Here is a 16,135-nt window from a genome sequence, read left to right as displayed (position 1 = left end):
AACCCCATGCTTTGGTTGTCCTTAGCCTCTGACTGCAGGAAGCTGGGAGTGGATGACGGGGATGGATCACTTAATAAATTGCCCTGTTCTGTTCATTCCCTCTGAAGCACCTGGCATTTCCTGCTGTCAGAAGATAGGAGACAGGGCTATATGGACCATTGGTCTGATCCAGCATGGCCGTTTTACATTATTACATTTTTATTGTTGCCTCATTATAGATGTTTCCTTGTTCTGCCCATCATTTGTTCCTCAGCTTGTTACTGTGCATAGTACATTGATATAAAAACACTAAAAGTGCTTTCTAAAGTTTTTTTTTGACTAATAATGATTTTTATTTTAATATGGTGAGAAGTAGGGTGCCTTGAGTTGCTCTAGAGTTATGCATGGTTGTGGTAGCTAATAAAAATCGAGGTTGTTAGTGTGGTCCTAGCTCCATGCAGATCTATAATCAAGTGTCATTGACTTACCTACTTTTAAAAATCTTAATTTTAATTAATGTGTATTTTTGAAATTCTTCAATCTTCTTCTCCCCTCCTCAACTTGGAATAATGTTTTCTCATTCTGTATCCCACATCTTCCCTCTCTTCTAAACCCACTTCTTTCCATAGTTTCTCCAACAAATATTTGAACTTCTGTGTCTGCTTAATATGATCAACATAAAGAAAAATAAGAGATCATATGTTCCTTGTGAAAACAACCAACTTCAGACCTTATTATGTGTAAATCTCTTTCCTTCCTCTTGCTAGTATTATCTATCCTTGCTTTATTTCCTGACATGTATAACCTCAGTTACAATATTTTCTGGGAAAAGGCACTATTTTTATTATCTCTGTGATGTGTCATAGACACCTGTGATAGTATATACAAATGTTACATAATCACTTATTTAATTTGCTTTCTTGCTGTTTCCATTATTCATACATATTGTGCCATTGATATTCATATAGGGATAGCATAACTGCTTTGTAAAACAATATAATAATAGGGCAGGCTGACATTTCCCCCCCCCCTCCTGAACTTTGATAACCTTTTTGCCTTCCATCTAATAATATTCTGTTATGAAAGTATTCAGTCACTGCTCAAGTCAGTATGTCTGAAGTGGCTGAGATGGAACAAATATATTTATTGGATTTGTCACTTTGAACACTCTGTGCTATTTAGTTTGGCTTTGTATCTCTGTTTTTATTGAATACAGTGCTGTTCTGATGCCGCATTGTCAAAGCTGGAATTTTGTGAATAACTGCTTTTGTGAATGTGCGTAGCTCCACATTTTGTTTTGAACAAGTATCTGTCCAGAGAGAGAATGTTTAATTTAAAATGGAAATTTCTTACAAGGGTTTTCATCCTCTTGGCTTGACAAAGCATAATACATGACTCAACCTTTGCCCCCTCTGCTGCTTTTAGCAAAACCCAGTTGAAGTTTATTAACTGCCATTGCCAGAGACCTATGACTGTGGTCTGACAGACTTGAAATGAGATCTCTTGTTGAATTTCATATCCTCCTGCATTAACATTGTATCCTGTCATGTTGGAACTGAAAAGAGATAACAGTTATTAAAGTTCTTATCTTAGGTTTTAATAGCCAAGTATATGTTCTATGTAGCAATGAAATAAAAAGTAATTTTTGTTCAAAGACTAGAAATAGTGAATTTAACCAATTGATTTCCCGAATAGTGAGCCTCAGGTGAAGGGCAGTGGAGGGTAGGGTTTGACATAATTTTTTAGATGCTTCTCTGAAATACTAGATTGCTCAAATACATTGAATTCAGCCATCTGATCAGGTTTCAGAGTGTATTTAGCATTTGGATTCCAAACTAGAACACCTTTTTGCAGGGCTGTAATATGACAGTTCTGTTTCAGAATATAATGAGTATAACAAAATTAATGCACCTTGTAAATGGCAATCAGACTCTGACAATTAAATAGATTGAGAACTATGTATAAAAATGAAAAAAATGCATTTTGTAAGTGTATTGTGTAAAGGGGCTAAGAACGATTTTATGTTCGGCATCAGCTTTTCTCACACACAGCACCAATTGTAACTTACAAAACCTAAAATTTTAAAAACATTTGTAGAAAAACTGGCATCTTGTAATACAAACTCTATTTTATTACAGATCTTCACAGGATAAAAGAATTCTTCTTGTCAATTGTCAGAACAAGAGTCTTTCACAGTCTTTTGAAAATCTCCTTGATGAACCAACATATGGTCTAATACAGGTATGTACTATGTATAAAACCTACTACTCCTCAGTATTCCTTTCAGATTTTAAAACTAAGTCACCTAAAAACACTCTGCCCTTCCACTGCCAAAAAAACTTCCCAAACAATTAAGCAAACTTTCTGTAGAAAGTGAAGAACTTGTGTGAAGAAGTGAAGAACTACATGTTCATAAAATTTCATTATTTTTCATATAATCAGCCATTTCTTAAGGTCCAAGTGCTGCTCCTCCATGTTGTACAGATTTTATTTCAATAGGCAAAACCTTGTTTACTTCAGCTGTGCCTACAGCCTTATACATAAAGATATAAGTATTTTAGATTATTCAAATATACTCCATAACTTTTTTCATAGGGCGGGTGGGAGAAGAAACACAAGGCAAGTCTTGCCCAAATGTTAGGTAATTACTCAAGGAAAGAATATTTCCACCAATAATGTTTTGATCTAATATATGTGCTGTTCAGTGCACAATATTGCACAAATGGAAACTATTCTGTTTTATAACTGCCAATTACTGGGTGAAATCCTGGCCTCACTGAAGGCTGTATCAAAATTCCCATTGACTTCTTTGGGGCCAGGATCTCATCCCATTGATTTGATTTACAAAGGAAGTAATATTGAGTAAATTGTATTAGTTTTCAGATTTAGTGATCAAAGAGTTTTTCTGTAAGATTTCTAGCAGGATGCTTCTTGCTTCAAGATGTATTTTCTCTGTGAAGGTAGAGCAACTAGACAGAAGAAAGACATTTTGGGCCATTCACCATTGGAAAGTAAGCACTGGACATGAGTTGTTGTTCTAATATAAGTAGGCTAGATTTAGCTAGCACATCACTGGCCAATCTCTCAAATTAAATCATTAGTGTTAAACTACTACCTGTTGTGATTTCTCATTTTAGATTTTTTTAGCACATTAAAATTATGCTATGCAAAATTGCTATTACAAAACCTTTAACTTTCAGAATAATTTTTGAGAAATTTTGGTTATAATTTTGTTAGGGTAGTTGTGTGAAATATGAGGCTGTTACAGTTAACTTATTTTCCTCTCCTACTATTACATAGAAATTGAAGAAGGATCCATATACAGCAACTATGGGAGGATTTTCCAAAGTGACAAACTATATTTTTGATAGTTTGCGAGGAAGTGACTCTTCAACTCAACAGCGACCACCATCTGAAATGGCAGACTTTCTCAGTGATGCTATTCCAGGGCTAAAGATAAATCAACAGGAAGAACCAGGATTTGAAGTTATTACACGAGTGAGTGTGTAGATAGCATATTAGCATAATATAGACATAAAGCACATTTCTTACGTACTGACTCTCTTCCCCGCTACAATCACTGATTTTAAAATTGTTGAAGCATGTTGTGTTTGCTTTTGAGGCTTTGGTTTATGTCTTGTCTATAAAGTAGAGGTCTGCTCAGGCCTAACTTTTAGGCTGAATCCAAGCCCACCTAACGTAATCTGAGCCTGAGAGGGTCAGCAAATTTTACAACTCAACCAGACCTTGACCCTTCTCCTTGAACCTGTGCTAGCACTGCCACCTCCTACCCATGAGGTCAGCTTCCCTCTTGCCTGAGGGGTTGGCATGGAAGCAGTTGCATGCTCTGCTACTGTTGAATGCTGGCGCCTGCTGTGCAGTGTGTGTGCTGCAGAGTGAAAGGCACAACACCGCAAGGTGGCAGTGGATGGCGAGAGCAGGGCACGCAGTCACTGCTGTGCCAACCCCACAGGCTGGAGGAGAGCCCAAGAGAGTCCAGTTGTTTTTCCACATGATCCAGACCATACACTTGTAGTTGTGTCCCATTTTGTTGCAGGGCACTACTATAAACCATGACCTAGCATAAGATCAACATTAATAGCTTGAGAATGTATATCAAAATTCTTCCTTCCATGCATTGAGGAAAATAGTGTTGTTGCTTATTAGCGTCCAATTTATCTCCCATTGACGCCAGTGGAAGCTCAGGTTGCTCATCTTACAAAGACCATCCCCATAGAAACTGGTTCAGTTCATGTTTGGCTTATTTTCTGTGTTTGATTTTAGATCTATATTATGTATTTATACCTTCAATCTCTCTTAATATATATGTGCAATTAACCTTATTTTTGTATGGTTCATTTAAACAGTTTAGAATATCCATTTATACTTAAACAGGTCTAATTGTATTAAAACAAAATACTAAATGGAACGATCAGTTGTAGTTGTGAAGACTGGGGGATGGCAAGTAATTCCATGCACTTGTAATTCTACCATGAATCACTTATTGTGAACTCTGTGGATATATTTTACAGTTATATAAATAAAACACAATTATTTTATTAAGTGATTCATGGCAGTGAGATTATTTAAACAGCCCAGTGCTTTGAGGTGGCATTAAATTTATCAGAAGCAGTTTTTATAAAACTTTTTAAAACTTAAATCATTCAGGTTTTCTCAATAGCTGAAAATGAAAATTGTCAGCAAGTTCAACGTAATCTGTAGATTCCTTGGATTTACTACCCAGCAGTTGTTCATGGATGTTGCAGAAAGTATGAGATTTATTTGAGATAATGTTGACCTGTGTGCTTTGATATGCTAAACTTGTGTGGCTTCTACGCAGTTAAAACCAACTTGAGCTGAAGTAGGCTTTGTTGCTGCCATAAGCAAAATATTTTGAGCAGCAGGGCTAAACTAGAAACTATGTCTGAAGCCTGAGCCTTACTCAGTGCTCACATATTTGGGTTGGGGACTGAGGGGAAAGTAATTTCCTGGCCATGGAGCTTTGCTGCACTTTCAAAACTGCCTTCTCTCCGGAGTTGAGGGGAGAATGGCCAGTGTATGTACACAGCAATTGATCTGCTAATCTCACCCCCAAATCCCTACTATGCTATGATGTGCAAGAACCTCCTGTGGAACTGTGGCATGCTCCTCAAATCCGTCAGTTTCCTCCTTCCCTTTTAACTCCCTATACACAGTGCATCTGCTGTGGCCATAGCCCCAAGAGAATATGGAGGAGAGAGCTGGATTTAATACTATCGTGTGTTTTTTTTTTTTTTTTTTTTAAAGAAAATTAATGGATCAATGTAATGGCATTCATGTAACATAGGGTTTTTTAATACTTTAGATTGATCTAGGTAAACGACCTGACGTTATCAGAAGAGAGCCAGTGTCTGCTGAAGAATGGACTAAGAACATGGATTCAGAAGGAAGAATCTTAGATGCTGACTTCATAAAGCAAATGATATTCAAAGGGGTAATTTATGTTCATTAATGAAGCTATTGCTAGGAACTGAGTCAACCAACCCCTTACGGTCAGATTTTAGTTCTCTTTCCACTTCTCTGCAAACTCTGCTACTGAGCTGATTTTATCATGCTTGCAATTTCCAGAAGGCTTTGAACTTGTCAGTGTTGTTGGACAGATTAAACAAAGTCTGTTGAAGTGTTCAAACAATGTTAAGGCAAGTCTGCAGCAACACAAAGAAATGCTGTCCCAAGACACAGAGGACTTTTATTAGCTGGTAAGAGAATCTGGAAGTAAAATGGCGGAGATAGATGACTGGACCTTGGCCAATACAATAGAAGAGGCAAAACTACTTAAGGAGGGAAAGTGTTCTAACTATGGCCATGTCTATGCTACAGATGTTGGTTGACGCAAGTTACATCAGTGTAAAAGCCTTTGTGGTTAATACATCACTTGTGAGTTCGTACTTGGCTGCTTGCATTGGTCTTTGACTACTCTCCAGGAGTGCTTGTGTTGATTCAAAGTGTGGTACGTCATGGATAGATATTACAGTATGCCACACACTATTCTGTGGTGCTGTGCCTTTTGCAGAATTTTTGTAGTGCATTGTGGAGCACACACAAGTTGTGCTTGGGGGAGAGCGGTGTGCAAGTAGTCAAGTTCCCATCATGCAACTTTTCCCATCCCATAATGCAGTCCCCATCCCATAATTTATGCCTTTTCTAAAAATCCCACAAACCCGCATGGCACTTTTTGCTGTCAACCATCTCTGACAGAAGCATGGAGCCCATAGAACTCTGCGCTATTGTCATGAACGTTGCAAACACAGAATGAACGATATTCTGGTATTTTCAGAGCTGCAGGAAGTTCTGCAACAACAGAGGACATGTTGATTTCTTTGAGGACAGATGACTGTGGGACATAGTGAAAAACAATTCAAGGTTGTTGGTGGCATTAATGGAGTAGCTGCAGATGATGGAGCTTTTGGGCCTGGGAAACAGGCACCAGCTAGTGGGATCACATTGTAGTGCAGGTTTGGGACAATGAGCAGTGGCTGCAGAACTTTCAGATGTGAAACGCTACGTTCCTGGATCTGTATACAGCGCTCACCTGAGCCCTTCAGCGCAGACACCAGAATGAGAGCTGCACTGACAGTTGAGAAGCAAGAGATGATTGCACTCTGGAAGTTTGCAGTGCTGTATTGCTACCGGTCAATTGGAGATCTTTTTGGAGTTGGAAAATCCATAATGGCAGCCATTGTCATGCAAGCGTTTAGAGCTGTTAATTGTATCCTGCCATGCAGGACTGTGACTCTAGGCCGTGTGCAGGATATTGTGGCTAGATTTGCAGCTATTGGGTTTCTGATTTGCAGTGGAGCGATAGATGGCATGCAAGTGACTCCGGCTTATTCAAGTGGAAAGCTAGGGTTAGAAAATGGAGATTAGAAATGCAAAATGGAGTCTGGGGAGTTTCTCCGGTACCAGCCCAACAGAAAGGGCTACTTCTGTATGGTTATGCAAGTGTTGGTGGATCAATGGGGGTTCTTCATGGATATCAATGTGGACTTGTCAGGGATGCATGATACTAAAATCTCTAAGAATGCAGGACTGTTCAGGAAGCTGCGAGCGGAGATATTTTTTCCCCAACCAGTGGATTGCCATTGGTGATGTTGAAATGCCAATAGTGATCCTGGGAGAAGCAGCATACCCCTTGCTTCTCTGGCTCATGAAGCTGTGTGCTGGTCACCTTGACAGCTCCAAGGAAAGTTTCAGCTACTGGCTCAGCGGATGAGAATGACAGTTGAATGTGCTTTCAGTAGACTGAAGGGATGCCGGCAGTGTTTACTCACTGGATTAGATTTCAGTGAGAAAAATATCCCAATGGTTATATCTGCCTGTTGTGCCCTGCCTAATGTCTGTGAGGCAAAGGGGCAAAAACTGCTGCAGCAGGAGTGGAGGGCAAAGGTGGAGAGGCTGTCTACTGACTTTGAACAGCAAGATGAAAGATAATTAGAAGAACTCAGCTTGAAGCTATGTGGCTGATAGGAGAACTTGAAAGAGCACTTTAATACTCTGCCACGGTAGTGTGTTCAGCTGGACTATACTCTACTTGGCCCTGAAGTTTTGAGGGTTACTAGGAATTGCATAGCACTTGGTGTACGTTTATGAATCACCTCTTTAAATGAACCAGTGAACTTTGTGCTGTCTATTTTACATTTATAATCATTACATGACTTTTTCACTGAACCTATGAGTTCTATGGCCCTGTTCTATTACAAGTGATGTGCTTTGAGTGTCCTAGGCATGTTATTAATAGGACTCTACCAAATTCACGGTTCACTTTAGTCAATTTCACAGCCGCAGGGTCTTAAAATTGGTCAATTGCACAATTTCAAATGTTTACATCTGAAATTTCATGCTGTTGTAACTGGGGGGATCCCGATCCAAAAGGAGGTTGAGGCGGGTCCCAAAGCTGTTGTAAGGGGGTTGCAGGATTGCCATACTCATTTCTGTGCTGCCTTCAGAGCTTAGCTCTGAAGGCAGCAGCTGCAGAGTTTTCTGCAGCTGGTGGAGGCTGGTCCAATTTCACCAGTGCTGCTGGGAACGCCCCAACCGGGGGATGCTAGCTGCTAGTCAGGGCCAGTGGTGGATTAATGTATGGGCCCAGGGGCTCTGGACAATTTGAAAAATGAGTGCCCCATCCCTGGCAGGAGTCACGGGGTGGAAGCCCAGGCGGGAGAGGGGCTGGAGCTGCAGGGGGTGGCAACCTCCAGCCCAGGTCCCTGAGCCCAGGCAGGAGCCACAGAGGGTGGAAGGCCCGAGTCCTGCTGGAGCCGCAGCATTGAAGTGCCTCTGTAAATGGGGAGTCTGACCTGCCAGGGATGGATGGTGGGGTAGGAAATGAGGCAATTGTTCAGTTGCATAAAACAATAAAATTTCATCCCGTTTCCATGTGTATGAGCACAGGGTAGTGGGAATGAGTACTGGCACTATTTTCTACCGGGAGTAGTAATTTCAGCTGATACTTCATTGTTTGAGGCAACAAAGGCACAGTGAACACAGCTGCTGTTGGTGTCCTAAAGCTGCTTGGGTCTGTATGCTCACCCGTGCCCGGCTGGTAGGACTGGTTAGATTGTAGTGGAGTCTCAAAAAGATCCTGGCTCGCAGCACAGCTGGACCATCCTGCTTCATCTCTCTCCTCTGCTTCTTCCTTGCTTTTCACAGCAGAGGCCTTAGGCTCCTTGGAGGTATCCACAGTGGTATGTGAGGTGCGTGGTGGGGTCTCCGCCAAGTATGGTGTACAGCTCATTGTAAAAGTGGCAGGCCTATGACTCAGCACTAGATCAACTGTTGGCCTTTCTGGCCTTGTGGTATGCCTGTCACAGTTGCTTCACTTTCGTGTGGCACAGCTGCTGATCCCTGTCATACCCCTTCACCTGCATCCCCTGTGTGATCATTTTGTATGTTTCTATGACTGGTTTGTAGCTGTGCCTGCACAGCCTCTTTTCCCCACAGGCCCAGGAGATCCACTCCAGGCAGGAGCAAGTGTAGAGCATGTAGCCAGCAGGTCAGTTGGGCAGTCGCATACAACGAGGGAGAGCTGCTAGGTGTGCTCTCCAAGGAGGGCAATTGAGAAAAAAACATTTCAAAAATACATAGAGTTTTAAAGGGGGTGGCTTCTATGACCCAGGGGCAATGGAGCTCACAAATGTGACTAGAGCAGTCACTGTCAGTCACTGGGGAAACTGCTGGAGGATCATTAACGTCAATACGGGTCTCACAGTGTCAGTGCTCGCACTGTGTTGACCACAATATGTCATCCATGGCTCAACGTCATTTGAGGAGGTGGTATTGCTGCCTTGCCATAATGGGGCGCTTACATTGACAGGAGATAAATGTGAGTGCAAACAAGTTGATGCAAAGCTATTTACATCAATCTAACTCTACAGTGTAAACCAGACCTAAGAATGTGCCTCCCAAGAAACTGTTAATGCTTTAATGAAAGTGCTATTTTCTTTAGGAAGTGAGTCCCCTTTTTTCTGAATTTGTAGTCTTCCTCTCCTATCCTGCCCTTGTTTCTTGCTCTCTGTGGTTTGTTCTGGTAGCTAAATTGTTGTGGGCTGTGCTGAAGCTGACCCTGAAGATTTTCATTAATTGTAGCCTTGTTTTGTAGAGTCCTGTATTATATGAATTCAACTTCAGTAGTGAAAATCTAGTAGTAAATACAAACTAAAGTTATGAAGAACAGTTATAGCAAGGACACATCTCCTAATCAGTTGTTGTGTGTGATGTTTGTTTTTTTTGTTTTCATGCTGCTCCAGGTACCCAGTGGGCTCTCTTGCTCACTTTCTAATCTCTACAGTGTGCTAGGGAGGTCTTGCTTGTTTGAGCCAGGGATTTAGAAATGCATGACATCTTAAAATGGAGTAATAACCTTATCCACCATTTTTATTTTGGGCCACCACTTTCTTTGATACGTACGGTCTTGCATCCATTTTTAACTATTTCTTGTATGCATGAAGATGGAAAACATGCCTTGGAGGGTGGAGCAAGAATGAGGACCTCTTCCACCTGGCCTGGGTGTGTTAACTACCCTGTACCCAAAGCAGTCAGTCCAAGAGCCTGTTGCAGAGCAGGCTCATTGGCTGGCTGTTGTCACAGTGCAGCCCATGTGCGTGTTGCTTGCCCTCTCAGCATTACCCTACAAACCCTAAATGTAGAAGGCCAGCATGTTTTAATGCCCTAAGCATCTGACAGCCCATGAAGTGAATCCTTGAGGCCCTTCTGAACCCAAGTTCCAACTTGCTTCTCATCTGTTGGGTTTGATTACACTTGACCTGGTGGCATAGCCAAGTGATGCAGCAAATATTTGGCACTATTGTACCTGTTTTAACCTAGTAGAAGAGGGGAATATAGTGAGGAGTAAAGAAATATTGTGCTATAGTGGCTAATATTTGATTATTGAACAGTATTCAAGAAGTAGATTTGTTTTGTCCTCCCAGGTACAGTGCAGATGCTTGCCCATAGGAGATGCAAGGGCTTGTCCTATTTGAGGCAAATAACATTCAGGCAGGAGTAGTCCTTGATATAGGAGAGAAATGTGGTAGGAAGTGCCAGATTTACTGTGAAAGGTTATTGAGAAATAAACATTAAGTACACACCTATATTATGAGTTGTGTGGTGGGATCATCTGCATGTTGTAGGCTCTTATTTATAGTTATGACACCAGGCATATTTTATATTACAAATGGTGTACCAGACCTTGGAGTATTGGGTAATTGGGTCTAATGGAGAGCAGGTTTGGGGGTTGCAAAATAAAGTTTGGACTTGTTAGTTACAGTACAGTGTTTCAATATTTAAGTCTAAAATTTTATCTTATCTTTTAATGCTTATACAAAGGTTCAAGAATAATGTTTCTGGGGAGGGAGAGAAGTGTAGGGTGAAATGTGACTTAATCTTCTAGTGATATTTTCTTTCACTGTTGCCAGTTTCTGCCTGATGCTTCAGTAGTTTTCACCAATATCTATGTAATAATTTGATTTTATTCCAGTCATTTGGCAAACAAATTGCATTGGTTCTTTAAATGCCTTTCTAGGTAAAGGCTAATCAGATTCTCTCTGTCCAAGTCTCTGACTGTCTACACTATGAGCTTAGGAGTGTGATTTCCCCTGTTGGTGTAGATCCTCATCAGTAGGGTCCTATCAAATTTCTGGTCCATTTTGGTCAATTTCACAGTCATATTTTTAAAATAGTCAATTTCAAGGTTTCAAATGTTTTCATCTGAAATTTCATCATGTTGTAACTGTGGGAGTCCTGACCCAAAAGAGGTTTGTGGGCAGGTCGCAAAGCTGTTGTAGTGGGGTCATTGGATCGCTACCCTCATCTCTGTGCTGCCTTCAGAGCTGGGCTGGGCTCTGAAGGCAGCAGCCACAGAACTTCCTGCAGATACGGGAGATTCTGGAGGTGGGCCTGATCTCCCTCCTGAGAGCAACCATGCAGGGGAAGAGGAAGTCCTATCCCTCCCCAGCCTGGCTGGGACTAGCAGCTAGGAACCCCAGCTGGGGCAATCCCCAGCAGCACGGGGAAGATCAGACCCATCTCCAGCAACCTCCCCCAGTTTCAGAAAGCTCAGTGGTTGCTGTCTTCAGAACGCAGCTGTGAAGACAACACAGCCTTGGAGCTTCCTGCAGCCAGGGGAGGTACCCGGAGGTGGGTCTGATCTCCCTGCAGGAGCAGCTGTGCAGAGCAAGTCTCATCCCTCCTGAGCCCTGCTGGGACTAGTAGCTGGAGCCCTGTGCATGGGAGCCCCCAGTGAGGCACCCACAGCCGTGCCAATCCCCCTCCCCTACAATAGCTAGATTTCACAGGGGAAGTTTGATTTCATGGTCCATGATGCATTTTTCACGGCCGTGAAATTTCGTAGGGCCCTACTCGTCAAGCTAGTGCGAATATAAATAGTAGTGAGGCCACAGTAGCATGGATAGTGGTCTTACCCAGGGTTTTCAGAACCCCCAACAGAGGCAACTTAACTATTTCACTCCAGGCGGTATAAGGAATAAATCAACAGGAACTCAGACTTTTGTCTGATCAAGGAAAACCGCAGTTTATTAGATTTAAGCACACACAAACATAAGCAATAGATAAATACCTGGGATGTTCTAAACCTAACATCTGGAATGGTATTGAGTAATTAACAGCAGGTTTGCAGTAGCCAGTGGCCCACTGGAGAGAAAGGGTGTCAGGAAAAATGTCTCTCAAGATGGCTTCAGAGGACTGTTCCAAAGCACACTCTATTAGCTAATCTTTTATAACTTACTTCTACAAAACACATAGGTCATAATGACCCCTACTGTATCATCACTTTTCTAACTTTCAATAAACTTTTAATATCAGAGGTGTCTAAATTCAAAGTTTTCCAACCACCAAGGTTTTCAGACTCAGTTCTTTACTTGTCTGTCCCCTCCTCCCATTCTGATTAGCAGAAACTGCCAGCTAGATTTGACCTTGTTTCTAAAAGCCTGTCTCAAATTAACCCTTAACTATGTGGTGTTCTGTTTAATTACTTCAGGGTGGCTGAATGCACACAACATGATTGCAATTAGCTTAATCACATTCTGGGGTTTACACACCCCTCAAATCCAGGGCAACAGTGGCAGTGGAGGCACGTCTGAGCCGTGCTGAGTACAAACCCATCTGAAATCAGTGGGCATGTACTCGGCACAACTCAGCTGTCTCTCTGCTGCTGCTACCTGTGCTACCATGGCCACGCTGCTATTATACTTTTGCTAGTGTGATGAGAATGTGTACACAAACTGGGGAATCACACCCCTAGCTTGTAATGTAGACATTGCCTGTGAAACCTAATAACAAGGTGAGGTGGTAGGTACTGTAACGCTCTATGGGAGGATAATCTTTGCCTTCAGCTAACCTGAAAAGTCATTTTAACCTTTGTTTTCAATTATTAATTTACGGCGTGTCTGCTTACTGTGGCATTGTTTCATCACTAGAGCTAGAATCTTGCATTCTTTGATTCTTATTTATTGCATATGCATATTTTCCCTTAGGGACTCTGCCATGCTTTGAGAAAAGAAGTATGGAAATTCCTTTTGGGTTATTTTCCTTGGCACAGTACCAGAGAGGAAAGAACTAATTTGCAAAAAAGAAAAACGTGAGTACAGACACACTTTTATACTATGAAGTGGGTTTAAATAGTTTCAGAATTTTTTCAAGCATATGCTTATTGTAGTGATGTGGAAGTCTTCCTAAGTCTGCAGAAAGCTAACTGTTTAATGTTATTGAATGTAGTTATCCAGGGCTTACTCCTGTTTGCGCCGTTCTTTTATTTTTTGAGAGATTGTGACATTCAAATAATGAAAAGTGAAATGACTTAGCAAGTTGCATTTAGTTTAAAAATGACCTTTCTTTTTCTTTAGAGATGAATATTTCAGGATGAAACTTCAGTGGAAATCAGTCAGCGATGAGCAAGAAAAACGAAATTCAAGATTAAGAGACTATAAGAGTCTTATAGGTAATTTTCCTTTTACAGATTTAGTGTGCAACATCTGGATATGGATTAGATTAATGGCAAGATTTAAAAAAAAAAAAAAAGAGAAGTGAATCTCTTGAGATTTAGATTACTAGAGCCGTTGGTCAGTGTATCTTGTGGCCAGAGAATTTGCTGCATAATCAAGCTCCAAAATCTCAGCTTTCACTTAACTTTCTTAAAAAGCTTCTTGGAGTCCATGGGTATGTCCTCAATTAATTAGAGACCTCCCCAGTGAAGAAGGGCACTGGCTTGCTCCAAAGGAGTACCATCCAGTCTTCAGTGGCTCTGAAATTATGAAAGCAATATTGAGTATAGTTTGTCATTTTTATCTCGTTTTAAGATAAAAATGAGAGCGAACATAATCCAGAAGCTAGCAGGTACGATGTGGGGTGCATCAGTGTTGCGAATATCTGCAATAGCACTTGTATATTCAGTAGCTGACTATTGTGCACCGCTATGGAGCAGATGCAGCCACACACAAATTGTGGATACCCAGCTAAATACAATGATGCGGTGCATCATGAGAACCCTTAAGTTGACTCCAACACCATAGCTACCTGTCCTGTCTAACGTTGCTCCCCCACCAATACGCCAAACTGCTGCAACGTTCTGCGAAGTTCAGTGAACCTGTGAAAACAGATGTCTTCCTGTTCACCAAGACCTTGACACCTTTCACCCTACAATGTCTTAAGTCCTGCAAGCCTTTCTGGGAACATTCGTTTAGCTTCATGCAATCAGGCTATGATCAGAAGGAGGCTTGGAAAGCAGATTGGGCTAAACAAAACTTAAAATAAAAAGCACCTTGTGCCAGATCCCACGCAGAAGGTTCCTGGATTTGACCTTCTACAGTTATCTGGGTCACCTCTGAACCGAATTTGAACCAACCATGCTATATGCGGACATCTAATACACAAATGGAAAATCAAGGACTCCTTGGTGTGTGTGTGTATGGTTCCCCATAGCAGACCATTGAACATATCCCTATCTACTTCCCAATTTATAAATATGAGGGAGGCATTACTGCAATAAATTCTGCTACTCCTGATGTAGCCACTTGGCTCAATCAACTTTAGGTGAAATTGTAGTTGCTGCTCTACATCAGCCATACAAAAGAAGTGCAGTTTGTAATCAAATTCAGGCAGTATGAACTCTGTTCATTGGAACAACAAAAAATGTACAGTCTATATCTAGGAACAAGCTGGCAGTTTCAACTTAGTAATGATTACAGAAACAAGACAAACTAAAATTTAATAATACTTGCTATAATGAACCAACCAATTACAAGTGTAACAAAATCACTTTAAGCTTGTTTGCATATTAGCTTTTTCCCATTATAGTTAATAATCATGAGGGTTCTGTAAAAAGTGTGTACCAATTTAAAAAAAAAAAAGAGAGGAAAATCTGCTTGTAAGTATATCATCTTCTTCCAGACAGGAAGAATTCTTTTAAGTACTTACTCTCAAAAGCCCCTTTAAAGCATTTTATAATGACATTCAGTGAATATAGTTGGTTTAATAAACACTTCAAAGCTCTGTAATAGTGTTTTGAGAAATCAGTAACTTAAAGAGCCTTGTGCATTGGTTAGATATAGGCTTAGTAAAAATTGTTTTGAAAATGTTTTGTATCTGTGGGTTATTTCTCAGAAAAAGATGTAAACAGAACAGACAGAACAAACAAGTTCTATGAAGGCCAAGATAATCCAGGATTGATTTTGCTTCATGACATTTTGATGACCTATTGTATGTATGACTTTGATTTAGGTAAGTGGGACTTGTCTGAATATTTTTTTATAAAAAGTTAATGGTTAGTGAGCAAGGATCACTTTTCAGAGTATTACTGCATTTCAAAAATCTTTTAGTGTATAATTATATACTTTCTGAAGGTTGTTAAAGTTAAATTAAGTAGATATATGGGTGTACGTTTTCTAAAGATTTGGAGAATCAAGGGTATATATGTTTACAGTTTCTTTCCATATTTGCAGAAAGTAGACTTTTAATGATCAAATGCAGGTATTTTTTTAAGTCATACAGAGGAAATGGAATTTTCAAACTATTTGGTTATGCTGATTTGGAATATACCTACCAGTCTGCTGTACCATTGAATAATTGTACAAACAATGAGTGTTCAGTAACAAATTTGAAGCTTGGCATCTTGGAAGATAAGAAAGGAAAATCATTTAATTTAGAGTTCATAATTGTGTAAATCACTAGTTAACAGTCTAAGATTAAGTTTAATTATTTCTTTTTTTAAGGGTATGTTCAGGGAATGAGTGACTTGCTTTCTCCTGTCTTGTATGTCATGGAAAATGAAGTGGATGCCTTTTGGTGCTTTGTATCATACATGGATCAAATGGTAAAAACAAGATTATTTATTTCATAGTATTCATGCAGCTTTTATTATCTGAATTTAGATGTAAAACGTTGTCATTTTATCTCTTATGTCTTCATGACTAGACTTGAAAATTTTGCACTACTTCCTCTGTTGTCTTCAGTGAAAAGAAGTGTTTAATATTGGTGTATGTATGACTGTAGAATAGCTCAGAGGCACGTTTGTCCAATAGATGGACTATGCCTATGTAAAGTAGGTGGCACTTGTTTATCGTCTTTTTAAAGATAGGAGGATCAAATGCCCATCATTGCCAGTCAGTCA

The 16,135-nt window shown here is 40.4% G+C and overlaps 1 protein-coding gene across 8 annotated transcripts in view; it reads left to right on the top strand.

Moving 5' to 3' along the window:
• Nucleotides 1-16,135, top strand: part of TBC1D15 (TBC1 domain family member 15) — a 77,958-nt gene that overhangs the window by 28,273 nt on the left and 33,550 nt on the right. For 6 of the 8 annotated variants that reach the window (XR_006274565.1, XM_038402233.2, XM_038402252.2 and 3 more), the window contains 8 exons: nucleotides 2,118-2,220; nucleotides 2,940-2,990; nucleotides 3,280-3,477; nucleotides 5,324-5,452; nucleotides 13,005-13,108; nucleotides 13,374-13,468; nucleotides 15,130-15,246; nucleotides 15,738-15,838. Coding sequence is in view for 7 of the 8 variants with exons in the window: in XM_038402233.2 (XP_038258161.2) it covers nucleotides 2,118-2,220; nucleotides 2,940-2,990; nucleotides 3,280-3,477; nucleotides 5,324-5,452; nucleotides 13,005-13,108; nucleotides 13,374-13,468; nucleotides 15,130-15,246; nucleotides 15,738-15,838 (898 nt within the window). In the remaining variant the exon portion in view is untranslated. The remainder of the gene's footprint in view (nucleotides 1-2,117; nucleotides 2,221-2,939; nucleotides 2,991-3,279; nucleotides 3,478-5,323; nucleotides 5,453-13,004; nucleotides 13,109-13,373; nucleotides 13,469-15,129; nucleotides 15,247-15,737; nucleotides 15,839-16,135) is intronic. The other 2 variants (XM_038402243.2, XM_038402223.2) reach the window with 1 other exon arrangement.

Source organism: Dermochelys coriacea, chromosome 1, assembly GCF_009764565.3.
Source record: "Dermochelys coriacea isolate rDerCor1 chromosome 1, rDerCor1.pri.v4, whole genome shotgun sequence".
Classification (NCBI taxonomy): Eukaryota; Metazoa; Chordata; order Testudines; family Dermochelyidae; genus Dermochelys; species Dermochelys coriacea.
Note: the sequence above shows the minus strand (reverse complement) of the source record. Positions and strands in the feature narration are given on the sequence as shown.